Here is a 13,198-nt window from a genome sequence, read left to right as displayed (position 1 = left end):
TTGCGGGTTACTATAGAAAGTTCATTGAAGGTTTTTCAAAGTTAGCGTTGCCGTTAACTAAGTTGACTAGGAAGGGTCAAGCGTTCATCTGGGATTCGAAATGTGAAGAAGGATTCCAAGAGTTGAAGAAGAGGTTGACTAGTGCGCCGATCTTGATTTTGCCGAATCCGGCGGAATCTTTTGTGGTATATTGTGATGCTTCGTTGTTGGGATTAGGAGGTGTACTAATGCAGAATCAACAGGTAGTCGCTTATGTGTCGAGACAACTCAAAGTGCATGAAAGAAACTATCCGACTCATGACTTAGAATTGGCAGCAGTGGTATTTGTGTTGAAGTTGTGGAGACATTATCTGTATGGTTCGAGGTTTGAAGTGTTTAGTGATCACAAGAGTCTGAAGTATCTCTTTGATCAAAAAGAGCTGAATATGAGGCAAAGGAGGTGGTTAGAGTTCCTTAAGGATTATGATTTTGGGCTGAATTACCATCCGGGTAAAGCAAACGTGGTTGCCGATGCTTTGAGTAGGAAGTCCTTGCATATGTCTATGCTGATGGTAAGAGAATTGGATTTAATTGAACAATTCAGAGATTTGAGTTTAGTATGCGAAGACACTCCTGTCAGTGTTAAGTTGGGAATGCTGAAGCTGACTAGTGGTATTCTGGAAGAAATTCGAGAAGGTCAGAAAGCTGATGTAGAATTGGTGGACAAGTTGACTCTGATTAACCAAGGCAAGGGAGGTGAATTCAGAATCGACGAGAATGGTATTATAAGGTTTGGTAATCGTGTTTGTGTTCCTAATGTTTCCGAATTGAGGAAGAGTATTCTCGAAGAAGGACACCGTAGTGGATTAAGTATTCATCCTGGTGCTACCAAGATGTATCATGACTTGAAAAAGCTGTTTTGGTGGCCTGGAATGAAGAAAGAAATTGCTGAGTTTGTGTATTCTTGTTTGACTTGTCAGAAGTCAAAGGTTGAACATCAGAAGCCATCTGGATTTATGCAACCGATGTTTATTCCTGAGTGGAAATGGGATAGCATATCAATGGATTTTGTTTCGGGTTTGCCGAGAACTGTTAAGAATTGTGAAGCTATATGGGTCGTGGTAGACAGATTGACGAAGTCTGCACATTTTATACCAATAAGAATGGATTATCCGATGGAAAAGTTGGCTCAATTGTATATTGAGAAGATAGTTAGTCTACATGGTATTCCTTCGAGTATCGTGTCAAACAGAGATCCAAGATTTACGTCGAAGTTCTGGGAGGGTTTGCAGAAGGCTTTGGGTACTAAGCTGAGACTAAGTTCTGCTTATCATCCGCAGACGGATGGACAGACTGAAAGGACAATTCAGTCGTTAGAAGACTTGTTACGTGCTTGTGTGTTAGAAAAAGGAGGTGCTTTGGATAGTTATCTGCCTTTGATTGAATTTACCTACAACAACAGCTATCATTCGAGTATAGGTATGGCTCCGTTTGAGGGATTGTATGGTAGGAGATGTAGAACTCCATTGTGTTGGTACGAAGCTGGTGAGAGTGCTGTGATTGGACCAGAAATTGTACAACAGACTACGGAGAAAATTAAGATGATTCAAGAGAAGATGAAAGCTTCTCAGAGTCGTCAAAAGAGCTATTATGATAAAAGGAGGAAGACACTTGAGTTTCAAGAGGGAGATCATGTGTTTATGAAGGTTACTCCTATGACGGGTATTGGTCGAGCTTTGAAGTCAAAGAAGTTGACTCCGCGTTTTATTGGACCATTCCAAATTTCGGAAAGAGTGGGAGAAGTGGCATATCGTATTGCGTTACCGCCAATGCTTGCCAACTTGCATGATGTATTTCATGTGTCTCAATTGAGGAAATACATTTCGGATCCGTCCCACGTGATCCAAGTGGATGATGTGCAGGTTAAAGACAACTTAACGGTTGAAATGTTACCTGTGAGGATTGAAGATAGAAGACTGAAGCAATTGCGGGGCAAGGAAATAGCTTTAGTCAGAGTAGCTTGGGGAGGACCAGCTGATGGAAACGTCACCTGGGAGTTAGAAAGCCAGATGAAAGATTCCTATCCGGAACTATTTGCTTGAGGTATGTTTTCGAGGACGAAAACTCTTTAGTGGGGGAGAGTTGTAACATCCCGAAAATTCTTATTTAATTAATTTAATCAAGTTTTAAATTAATTATGGGAAATTAACATTTTTTTTGAATTATGGGGAAAAATAATGAAATGTTAAGTCATTGGGCCATGCGGTGGAATTAGTGAAGTGGGGGTGTAATTGTGTAAGAGCCCATTTCTAATTTTATGTTTTTCATAAAATAAAGGAAAACAAGAAGAGAAGGAAAAATTAGAACGTGGAAACCAGAAGCTGTGAGAAGAGGAACTGAAGAGCGTGAAGGAGAGCCAAAGAGGAAGAGGAACCAATTCAAGAATTTGGCTAAGGTAAGGCGGGATTCTTCTCATTAACCTCTATTATGGGTTGTATGAATGATTCGATGGAATTTGTATGTTAGGATTTCAAATTGGATTATATGTCGGGTTTGGGGTTTTGGGGTTTATAGAACTTTGATTCAATTTAGGTTGTGAATGATGATTGGTGATGAATAATGATGTTAAACATGATTAGAAGTATGTGTAAACGTGCAATTTATGTCGTATGTGTGGTTTATTTTTCTGAAATTCGTACTGGTATGATTTGAGAGTATTTGGGAGGTATAGAATGCTGTTTTCTGCAGGTTGGGGTTTCTGAAATCACCGGTTCGCGCCGCGAGCACAGGGTGGCGCCGCGAACAGGTGGGCTGAATGTCAGGATGTTTTGATACGCACAGGTCGCGCCGCGTACCTGTGTTGGCGCCGCGAAGGCGTAACTTTTTCCTCGCTTCGCGCCGCGTGTAGGTGTTGGCGCCGCGAAGGCATAACTTTTTCCTCGCTTCGCCCCGCGTGTGGATGTTGGCGCCGCGTGCTGTGCTGTTTGGGATTTTTGTTAAAGTTTAACGATGTATAACTTTTTAACTGTTAGTCTGTTTGATGTGCCGTTTCGAACATAGTGAGGCTAATTCAGTGATATATGCAATAAAATAGTGTTTGAGTTGTGACTCGGATTTAAATTAAACACTTGATTTAATTGGTTGTGATGGTTTATATTGTTATTGCATTGGTTGATGATTATGATTGTTCAGTTTTTTGGTGTTGATAATTAGCATGCGGTATGTGATGCATGCATTTCATAATCATGTTGTGGGCTGTATCCCTTATGGTGGTGGGACATCGGTAGCTAATTCCCATTGTGTGGAATTGGTGAGAGAAGTAGCCGAATCTTTATGGTGGTGGATCGGTGAGATGGGTTATCCCATGTTTGGTACCACATGCATTTAGTTGCATTGCATTAGGTTGTTGTGTATAATTGTAACATGAATGGAAGTTGTCCAATGTTATAATTTGTGTGTATTTTGGTATGAATGTTGCTATATTATCTGAATATAATTGATTTGGGTGAATAATGTATGGATGAAGTTGTATTATTTATATACCTATAACATTTGTTAATGCGAATGAAACTCACCCTTACTGTTGTTATTTTTCAGATTGAGGAGTAGCTTGTGTACTTGGTGAGGATTAGCTCGTCAAGTAGTTCGTTAGAGTCAGTTGGGTCTGTGTCATGCTCTGGTCGTGTAACACCGGGAACGTTATTTTAGAATTGGCTGATAAACTTCTGTTTTGTTTATGGTTTATAGTTGAATTATGAGTCTTCGACTCCAGATGTTTGATTATTCAGTTGTTAAGAATATTCCACTGTGTTAACATGCTACCTGAATAATTTTTGGTTTATCGTTCCTTTATGGCATGACATGAATATTGTTTATTTTGTTGGCATTGTAATACTCTTCTTCATGTTTTACTCTGATTTTAATGTTAATTTCCGCGGGGTTTAGAAGGGTGTTACACTATCAAGACTTAAGGTCGTTGAAATTAAATACGCAAAGTGACTTTATTCAAATGCATAGGGCCTTGTTTGGTGATATATTGTATAGTTGCTTTTCAAATGCATTTATATTACGTGGTTGCTTTCTGTTTAACAAGGTGGTGGTTAGTTCTATGTCATTTGTAAAGTATATGTTGTAGATGGAACTCTTATATCAAGGTGAAGCATTACTGTGACATAACCGTGAATAGTATGTTAGGCTTAGAAAATAGAAAATTCATTGTATGAATGTGCTATGTATCTCACTCTTAAATTAATATATTAATATATATATATATATATATATATATATATATATATATATATATATATATTAATTTAAGAGTGATTTCTTTTGATTACCTGAAAGAGGAATTAAAGAAGTGAGATAGGTGAGGGAAGGGGTGCCGCACGGCACCACCCTTGACCATGACTCTCGGCACACAACAGTATGGGCCCTTTATTTTGCTTCGTTTTATTCCTTCTATGTATATTAAAAGATTAGGTAGTAGTGTAATTGTTTGGAACAGTAGGGATTTTGGATTAAGATAGATAGTTTCATCTTATAATATCTGTATACACTCAAGTATTAAATAAACATTGTAGATTAATATTATTTTGATACATCATGTTAACTGATAAACCACAATAGCAGAACAATGCAGATGCCCTGTTACAATAGTAGTGTTATAATTAAATTAGAAACGGACCCAATTCTTGTATACGAAATATTAATAGATGGTAAATTAATAGTTGTGATAAATTGTTAGTAGCAAGATGCTGAAAAAGTTGAAAACTATCCCGTTTGGTCAAATTAGCTAAAATAGGCGCTATAATTAGTTGTCCGAAATTTAACGAAAATTGACAGGATAACTAAGTTTAATTAGTAGGTAAATGTGGTTATGTTGTTTTATTGAAATTGTGCTGAATATATTGACTTGCAGGTACATTTGGGTAAGTTGATTCGTTCGATTTATAGACATCATTGATTTTAGGTCTTATGACCAATGTTGTGTTGTTTGTGTTGATTGTTGAATGTGTTGTTGTTGCGAGATATCTATGTGTATATGGTGATTACACTGTTGATGTTGTGATGATTGATGATGTGATTATAAATTGTTTCTGTGGGTAGCCTTATGGCGCGAATCCTAGCGAATTTTAATATTGCATATATGTTGCTATGAAGTTGATAATCTCGTTGTTAAGTTGTGTTCTGAGCCTTTGGCTAAAGTTGAACGGTGTGATTTTTGATATGTGACCGTTGTTGTGTTGTTGTTATGTCGTTGTCGAGTTGTCGAGTTGTGGTCGTTGTATGTTGTCGCATAGCATAGCATAACATAAAGTTGGTATGGATTGGAAATGTTCTATGTTGGAGCTAGTGCTCATTAAAGTTGGCATGGATTGGCACGTTCTAAGTTGAAGTCTTTGCCTTATGCCTCAGAATTACTGGCAATGTTCTAAGTTGGGAGTTTTACTCCAATGGTACCACATGCATATGCACAGTTGAGTCGAATTTGTCGTTGTCAGTAGTTGTTGGTTGAAGCTGTTGATTATGCGTTATGTTACTTATACGTTGACTTGTTAAGGACGCTTATGTGTAGATATTATGACTATTCCTTGATAATGGTATTTGTGTTGCTTTATGTGGATGTTGTGTGAAGTGGTGATTCATTTATATTCTCTACCTAATATATAGTTTATCATGATCCTATTTATATAGTTCGATATCTCACCCCTTCTGCTGATGTTTCCCTTACCATGGGAAATGGGCAGGTAATCAAGTATAGTTGTGGACGTTGAAGTATTTTTATGAAGTCGTTAAGTTGCTTTGTGCTAAGTCAAAGGGTCTTGCTCTGATACGTAGCACTCGGGGGGGTGAACGTTGTTTACTTATTCGCTGTTATTTAACTGTTGTTGCTTAAGTTGTTGATATCATGTATAATGTGAATATCTGAATATGTTGAATTAAATAATGATAATCTTTGAAGTTATTCCCGTTGAATTAAAGATAAATTGTTGTTACCGTTGAGGAATTATGACTGTGACGTTTAGATGATTGAACTAATTTAATTGACCCACTTGGTTGTGAGTTCATCTATGACCTAAGTGTTATGTATCTATATAACTGTGACTGTTGAAAGGAATTTTATATGAAGAAAATGTGACATCCCTTGTATGATTATCTTTTCCGCACTCTGATTCAATCTATATTCGTTGGGTAGATTTGGGGTGTTACAGGAGGAATAGAAAAAATTGAATCTCTAGATCTCTCTAGTAATAAGCTTTATGGTGAAATTCCTAAAGCATGATTCTCTTGAACTTTTTAGAGTATTTGAATCTATCCAACAACAATATAAAAGTAAAAATTCCAATAGGAACTCAAATTCAAAGTTTTAATGCATAGAGCTACATTGGAAATCCAAACTTATGCGAAGCTCCTCTAAACCATTGTACCACAGAAGAAGAAAGTCCTAAAACTGCAACACCATCTAGAGAAAATGAGGATGATGACTCTATAAAAGAATCATTATATCTTGGTATGCGAGTTGGATTTGTAGTAGGTTTCTGGGGAATTTGTGGTTCTTTGTTTCTGATTAGAAAATGGAAGCAAGCGTACTTTCAGTTTGTTGATGGATTGGGTGACAAGCTCTATGTAAGTTTGATGGTAAAGTTAAATAACTTCCATAGAAATTGAGCTCCTGCCAGAAAAGATTAGTGAAATATACTTCAAGAGAATTTTAATGATCAAGCTGTATAATATTTTGTTTTAGTTATAATTTAGATATAATATGTTTTATAAATCAAACAAGAGAGTATTTGTTTTATTATATATCTCTATTTAAAACTTATATCTATTTTAAAGTTTTTTCCATATTTTATCAGGTGAATATATGCGTACTTCAGATCCTACACTCTTATGAGATGAGATCATATGTGATTGTATGATAGTAGATGTTGAACTCTTCTTCAACTTGTTGTAGTGTTGTTAATTCAAAAAACTAATTGCATTTGTGTTGTCAACTAATCTTGGGGCTTGTTGTCCCCCTCATGTTATGAGTTTGTTTGTCCTTAACTTTTGTACAACTTATAGTAATTATGGACAATGTTGTTTATGTTATGGGTTTTATGAATAAATTTTATTTCTTCCACCTTTATATTAAGTGAAGATACAATCTGATTTGATTTATGGTCGAACAGGAAAAAAAACTCTTATTTCCAACTATAGTGGAAATAAAATGAGCAATTCTAACGACATGTTTAGCAAGAATATTAGCAATTTATTATAGTGGTAAAAAACTAAAATGTATCACAAAGAGAAAAAGAATGGAAAATGTTAATTCTTTATCAATCCTCTCACATCATAAAAGTTAGTTCTCATTATCAAAAGCATATACGTCTTCAATGGATCTTCTTAGATCAATAACCTATGAAACAAGGTTCGACATCTTCTTTTTCGATGATGACAACACATCTCTCAAAGAAATGGTAACAGAAATAACACATGTTGGTTTGAAGAATTATGATTTAAATGTTAAGAATTGAAGGACATTCTATGATATAGTGAGGAGAAAACAAGAAGTATTCTTAATATGGTAAACAAAAAGATCCTAAATTATCAATATATGAATAAAATAGAAATACGGAACATATACATAAAAATGAGAAGGTGGAAAAGAAAGAATATAAGTGAGTAGAAATTATAGAAGAAGAGGGAAGATGTATGTGGCAAAGAATGTGCGATAATGTTATTAGAGATTTGAGAAGATCGAAACTTAAATTATATATCTAACGATGAGAAAATTGTTCGTAATCATAAGGTTAAGGTATAATAGATTTAAGTTTGGGTTGAATGTGAGTTAAGTAAAAGTTAGGTTGTAACATAATGCGGTTTGATTCAGTTTGATTCGGTTTATAAAATACAAACCGCAAACCGAACCGAACCGAACCGTGCGGTTTTGTTAAAAGATGACCCAAACTAATCCGAACCAAATGCAGTTTTTTGCGGTTTCGGTTTGGTTTGGTTTGCGGTTTTCTATTGGGTTGGTTTGGTTTTGAACACCCCTACACGCGACCCAGTAAGTTTGGCGTGACACCCCCTTCTTCTACTATTGCTAGTAAGTCAGTTTGAAGCTTATATTGAGATTGACGTGTTTAAGGATACTAAAGGCATATGAGATTCAAATATGGATGAAATTGACCAAAGACTATTGGGTTACAACAATACAGAGTTGATGAGGAATATATTGTGGAGCGGCAAGTGGAACATTTTTCTTTTATTGTAAACCACTACATGAAAACAGCGGTTTAGTTGCAAACATTTTACATTTATGTATTAATCAATAATACACTTAATGATAATTATTTTGAATTTTGATTCTATCTCAATTTGTGTATTAAGTTTTTATTATAGCATTTTTTGATTTATTAGATTTTTATTATAACATTTTATTTATTTCGACTAATATTTATGAAAAAATTTGAATCTTTTAAAATTTTGGAGCCTCCCAAAATTTAGGGCCTGTGCTGTAACACCTCCTGCACATGCATAGGGCCGGCCCTATATATATATATATATATATATATATATATATATATATATATATATATATATATATATATATATATATATATATATATATATATATATATATATATATATATATATATATATATATATATATATATATATATATATACTTTTCAATTTAATTTACTTGATTAACACCATGCAATATATCCTTTTGTGTGGCTTATATATCAGAATAATAAAATGTATTATATATAAGGGTGTATAAATAGTGTTCATCAATCATTTATGATTTATCAACTTCAATTATATGATTTTACGCATACCTTCATTGTAAATTAGTGGATAAAATCTTTGACAAACTATCCAAAAATGTTGGTAAGTCAGAATCAATTTATTTTAGATGTGACAATATAATAAGTTTTATATTTTGTACCACAAATCAAATTTGATAGCACTTTCACATTTTAAAGTCCCTGATGACAAGCACATAATATGTGTAACAGTGTCTCAACAACAACATAAATGCAACACTTCCTGACTACTAAAAAACTATAATGTATTACAACAGATGAAAGATTATTTCCACAATTTGCATAAGAATACAAGATCTTCCACATACAAAGTCACCTGGTAAAATATGAAGCAAATACAATGAATATAAGTCAGGCATATAACTCGAAAATAAAGCAAAATAATCAATAGTTGTTCAGTGAAACATGTCATAGATTAATTTTAAATAAAAAACATTATATTATATAAATAATTTTGATCAATAAATTTTAGAAGTCAATTTTACTAACCTTAGTTAACCGAAGTTTAATTTCTCTTGAAACTATTCATCATTACCATGAAAGTTACATAGATCTTGTCCCCAACTCCATCAACAAACCGATAATATGCGTGCCTCCATTTTCTGAGAAGAAACAAAGAACCACATATCCCCCAGAAACCTACTGCAAATCCAACTCCCATGCCTAGATATAATGATTCTCTTATAGAGTCCTCATCTTCATTCCTTCGTGTTGGTGTTACATTTTTTGGATTTTCTTCTTCTGTGGAACAATTATTTAGAGGAGCTCCGCACAAGTTTGGATTTCCAAAGTAGCTAGATGCATCAAAACTTTGAAGTTGTGTTCCAGTTGGGATTTTTCCATTAAAATTGTTGTAAGATAGATTCAAGTAATCTAAAAAGTTCAAGACACTCATGCTTTCGGGAATTTCACCATAAAACATATTATTAGAGAGATCTAGAGATTCAAGATTTTTCATTCCTCCAATTGTCTTTGGTATTGTTCCCATAAAATTATTGTGAGACAAATTTAATGTTTGAACTTGAACAAGACGAAATAATTCCATTGGTACTTTTCCTGAAAAGCTATTGACTGATAGGTCAATAGTTCGCCTATCAGGTTGGACTTGATACACATAATCGTGACCTTTTTGAAACAAATCAATTGTAGGACTAATCCATGAACCTAAATGATTAGTAATCATATGAGTTAAGTTATAACTGCAGTCTGGAATAGATCCTGAAAGCTTGTTATGTGCTAAGTCCAAATGAAATAAAGATGGGAGATTGAATAATTGTGTTGGGATGTTCCCTTCAAATTGATTACCTCTCAATATGACCACTTCTAATTCTTGTGACATGTTGATTGGTATGAATCCAGAAAATCCATTTTCTCCCAAATTCATGACTAGCAATTGTGTCAGTTGAGAGAGGTGCACTAGGACTTCACCTGACAACTTATTGCACCACAAGTTAATGTACAATAAATCCCTTAACTTCTTCCAACTATGTGGAATTGGTCCTGAAAAGGAGTTGTAAGAAAAATCAACGAAATAGGCCCTTGCGATGTTAGGGAGTCCTCCTGTGAAATTATTATGACTCAATTCTAAGTCATAACCCATTAGTGTTAGGTTTGATAAATCTCCCATCATCGAATTGTTTGACAAATCAAGAGTATGGTTTATTCTTTCTATAAACCTCGCAAACTTATTCTTATCTACTAATGAAATTCCAGTGCTGGATAAATCAAGAATCTCCAATGAGTTCTGTGTATATATCCATGATGGAAAATTTGGGCCTAGATTTGAGTTACTCAAAGAAAGCTTACTAAGTTGAAAAGGAGGAACCCAATCAAAATCAAATTCAAATACAACATTTGAACTACTCAAGTCTAGTGAATCTAAACTATTGAGTTTGGAGAAAGTTGTTTTTGATATTTCACCAGAGAAATTATTATAGCCAATAGATAAGGAATATAAGGAGAGGTTTCCAAGAGTTGAAGGAATGAAACCACTTAACATGTTCCTGGAAAGATCAAGTGTTTCAATATGTGCTAATTGGCCTATTTCATTTGGAATTGATCCTCTAAGTTGGTTATAAGCAAGATTAAGGTGTCTTAAATTTCGAAGGTTTAGCAAGCTTGAAGGTATCTCACCTGGTATATGGTTGTGACTAAGATCAAGATAGGTGATGTCTTTGGTGAGATTAAAAAATGAATTAGGTAAATGAAAGGTGATGTTGTTGTAAGAAAGATCAAGAATTATAAGTGAAGAAAAATTCAAATATTCAACAGATGGGTTGAGCACGAGGTTATTTAGGTTACAATTTTGTAACTGTAACTCTAATAGTGAAGGAATTTTTTTCACAGCTTGAAGCCAATTGGTTTCCTTATGAAGATCAATTCCAGAAAGGTTGAGATATTTCAAAGAAGAAAGTGGAGAAAGCCAATCAAGATTATCCATGTGAAGACTATGACTGAAACTGATGGATAAGTCAAGAAAGAAAAGTTTAGATGCATGTGTAATGTTTTGGTGATTCGATGGAATACTAATCTTATTAAACTCATTGTTGTTCAAATCCATGTGACTGAGAAACTCAAGTTTTAAAATACAAAGATTCATCTCACCTTTTAAATATTTGGATTGCTCATCTACAACGTAATAAGGTGGTGATAATTCAACTCGTGTAACTCTTCTGGTAATGTTGTCACAGTGGATCCCTTCCCAAGAACAACAGTCATTTTCGGTTGTCCATGTTGAAATTCGACCATTATGATCAATGATTCCCTTTTTGAAAGTTAAAAGTATCTCCCGGTCTTTCTCATTGCATGACACCATCCTGTGATCATTTATAGACAAACTTCTGTGAAATATGGTTATATATAAAAGAAGCAGCAAAAGAAGTGACATTTGTGTAGTAAGAGTGGTCATTGAATGATTGTTTGGATTACAGAACAAGATTTAATTGAAATGAGAGTATGATTTGTTGAAAGATGCAAGTGTTATTATATAAGATGATGGCTAATGGGAAAGCTTGGAAAAAGTAGAGGAAAACTTATAATTTTGAAATCTGTGATAAATGTATGTGGACAGCATAAATAAAATTGAAATTTAACAAAGTAGGGAAGACACGAAATTATTGAAATTCTTAAATTAGACTATGATGATAGCATAGATTTGGCAAAACAAAATTTCATTTAAAATTTTCTAAGTAATACAATTTGAAGTTTGATAGAAGTTTTGAGCGTAACTACACGTGAAATGCTCATATTAGAATATAATTCTAACATTTGACTGAATTTCATTTTGCTTTTAAGTTTCGTTATTGCAGCACATATTAATTTTACCATTGTAACATTATGAACTAAGATACTGCAAGCACCATTAGAACCGTCACAAACAAAAAAATAAATAAATACTACTACGTAGACATAAGTAAAATTTTATAGAAATGACATTTATTATTGTTTAGGTTATATATTATTCGATATAGGATTTTTAACACATTCTGTAACGTTTAAGGTTGAACATATGAAGTTTGAAAATAAATGATGAGGTGTCTAATAGCGATAACCTGATAGCATATGGTCTACCAAAATTTAAATTTGACTTTGATATCATATTAAAAAATGTGATTTTAAATTAACTGATATCTATAAAACACTTGTAAGATAATAATTACCCCATTCAAAAATACATATTAAAACTATATATTAACCGTTGTAGAAATCTTAATCGACACCAAACATGTCTTAAATCTAAATCTAAAGTGGTTATACATCGTGTTAGTGTTAGTATATAGAGTATTTTACTATATTCTTTCTATATTCTTTCTATTCATTTTCCTTATTGTCGCGGGGTAAAATCGTTATCTTTTTTCGGGATGAGACACCTGATGTCTTCTTTGGGCTCGAGTGCTCAAAAAAATGATTTTTCTTTTGTTCCGACCAAACTTTTTATTGTTTCCAAAGTAGGAAAAGGAAAAAAGCTGCAATAACCTAAAAGTGGAGGGAGAGATCTTTGGGTAAGAGGTTTGGTTATACGAAGGGAAGGTATTAGCACCCAACGTATCTATAGTACTCTATAGGTTTCTTTGTTATGTTTTTCATTCCATGTTATTGAGAGGTTCTGTTGAAATAGGTGGGACCTAAGGTGTTTGTTTGATTATGCTCGCAAAGATCATCGCAATCCTCTGCATACATATCCCTTAGAGGGAATCAGAGCATCTGTAGCTCGGGTCTACGGGTGCTAAGGTTTGAATGGTTTGAGGGAGAAGTTTTGCTCGCCAAGGATACGACCTTGTGCCTACGTATTCTCAAAGGGATGTTGAGAATGTCAGAGCAATCGTAGTTCCCACTTATGCTAGTGGAAGCAAAGGATAAGAGACAAATGTCATCTAAATGTTCGATGTATCTAATCTATATCA

General features: G+C 34.0%; 1 protein-coding gene across 2 annotated transcripts; it reads right to left on the bottom strand.

Annotated features, from left to right (window-relative positions):
• Positions 1-9,002: 9,002 nt before the first annotated feature.
• On the bottom strand, positions 9,003-11,813 carry LOC131656727 (receptor-like protein EIX2). Of its 2 annotated transcripts, XM_058926358.1 has the most exons (3): positions 10,101-11,813; positions 9,285-9,959; positions 9,003-9,111 (listed from the first exon to the last, which is right to left on the bottom strand). In XM_058926358.1, exons 1-2 carry the CDS (start codon positions 11,701-11,703, stop codon positions 9,301-9,303), a joined length of 2,262 nt encoding a protein of 753 aa, XP_058782341.1. In that variant the 5' UTR covers positions 11,704-11,813; the 3' UTR covers positions 9,003-9,111; positions 9,285-9,300. The 2 variants fall into 2 exon arrangements, with proteins under 2 accessions (XP_058782341.1, XP_058782340.1); XM_058926357.1 differs by having other exon boundaries at positions 9,285-11,813.
• Positions 11,814-13,198: the final 1,385 nt, after the last annotated feature.

Source organism: Vicia villosa, linkage group LG3 (assembly GCF_029867415.1).
Source record: "Vicia villosa cultivar HV-30 ecotype Madison, WI linkage group LG3, Vvil1.0, whole genome shotgun sequence".
Lineage (NCBI taxonomy): Eukaryota > Viridiplantae > Streptophyta > Magnoliopsida > Fabales > Fabaceae > Vicia > Vicia villosa.
Note: the sequence above shows the minus strand (reverse complement) of the source record. Positions and strands in the feature narration are given on the sequence as shown.

Bases quoted from the DNA above. Each gene is read 5' to 3' on its own strand.
- LOC131656727 (XM_058926357.1), bottom strand. From the start codon at position 11,703: ATGACCACTCTTACTACACAAATGTCACTTCTTTTGCTGCTTCTTTTA.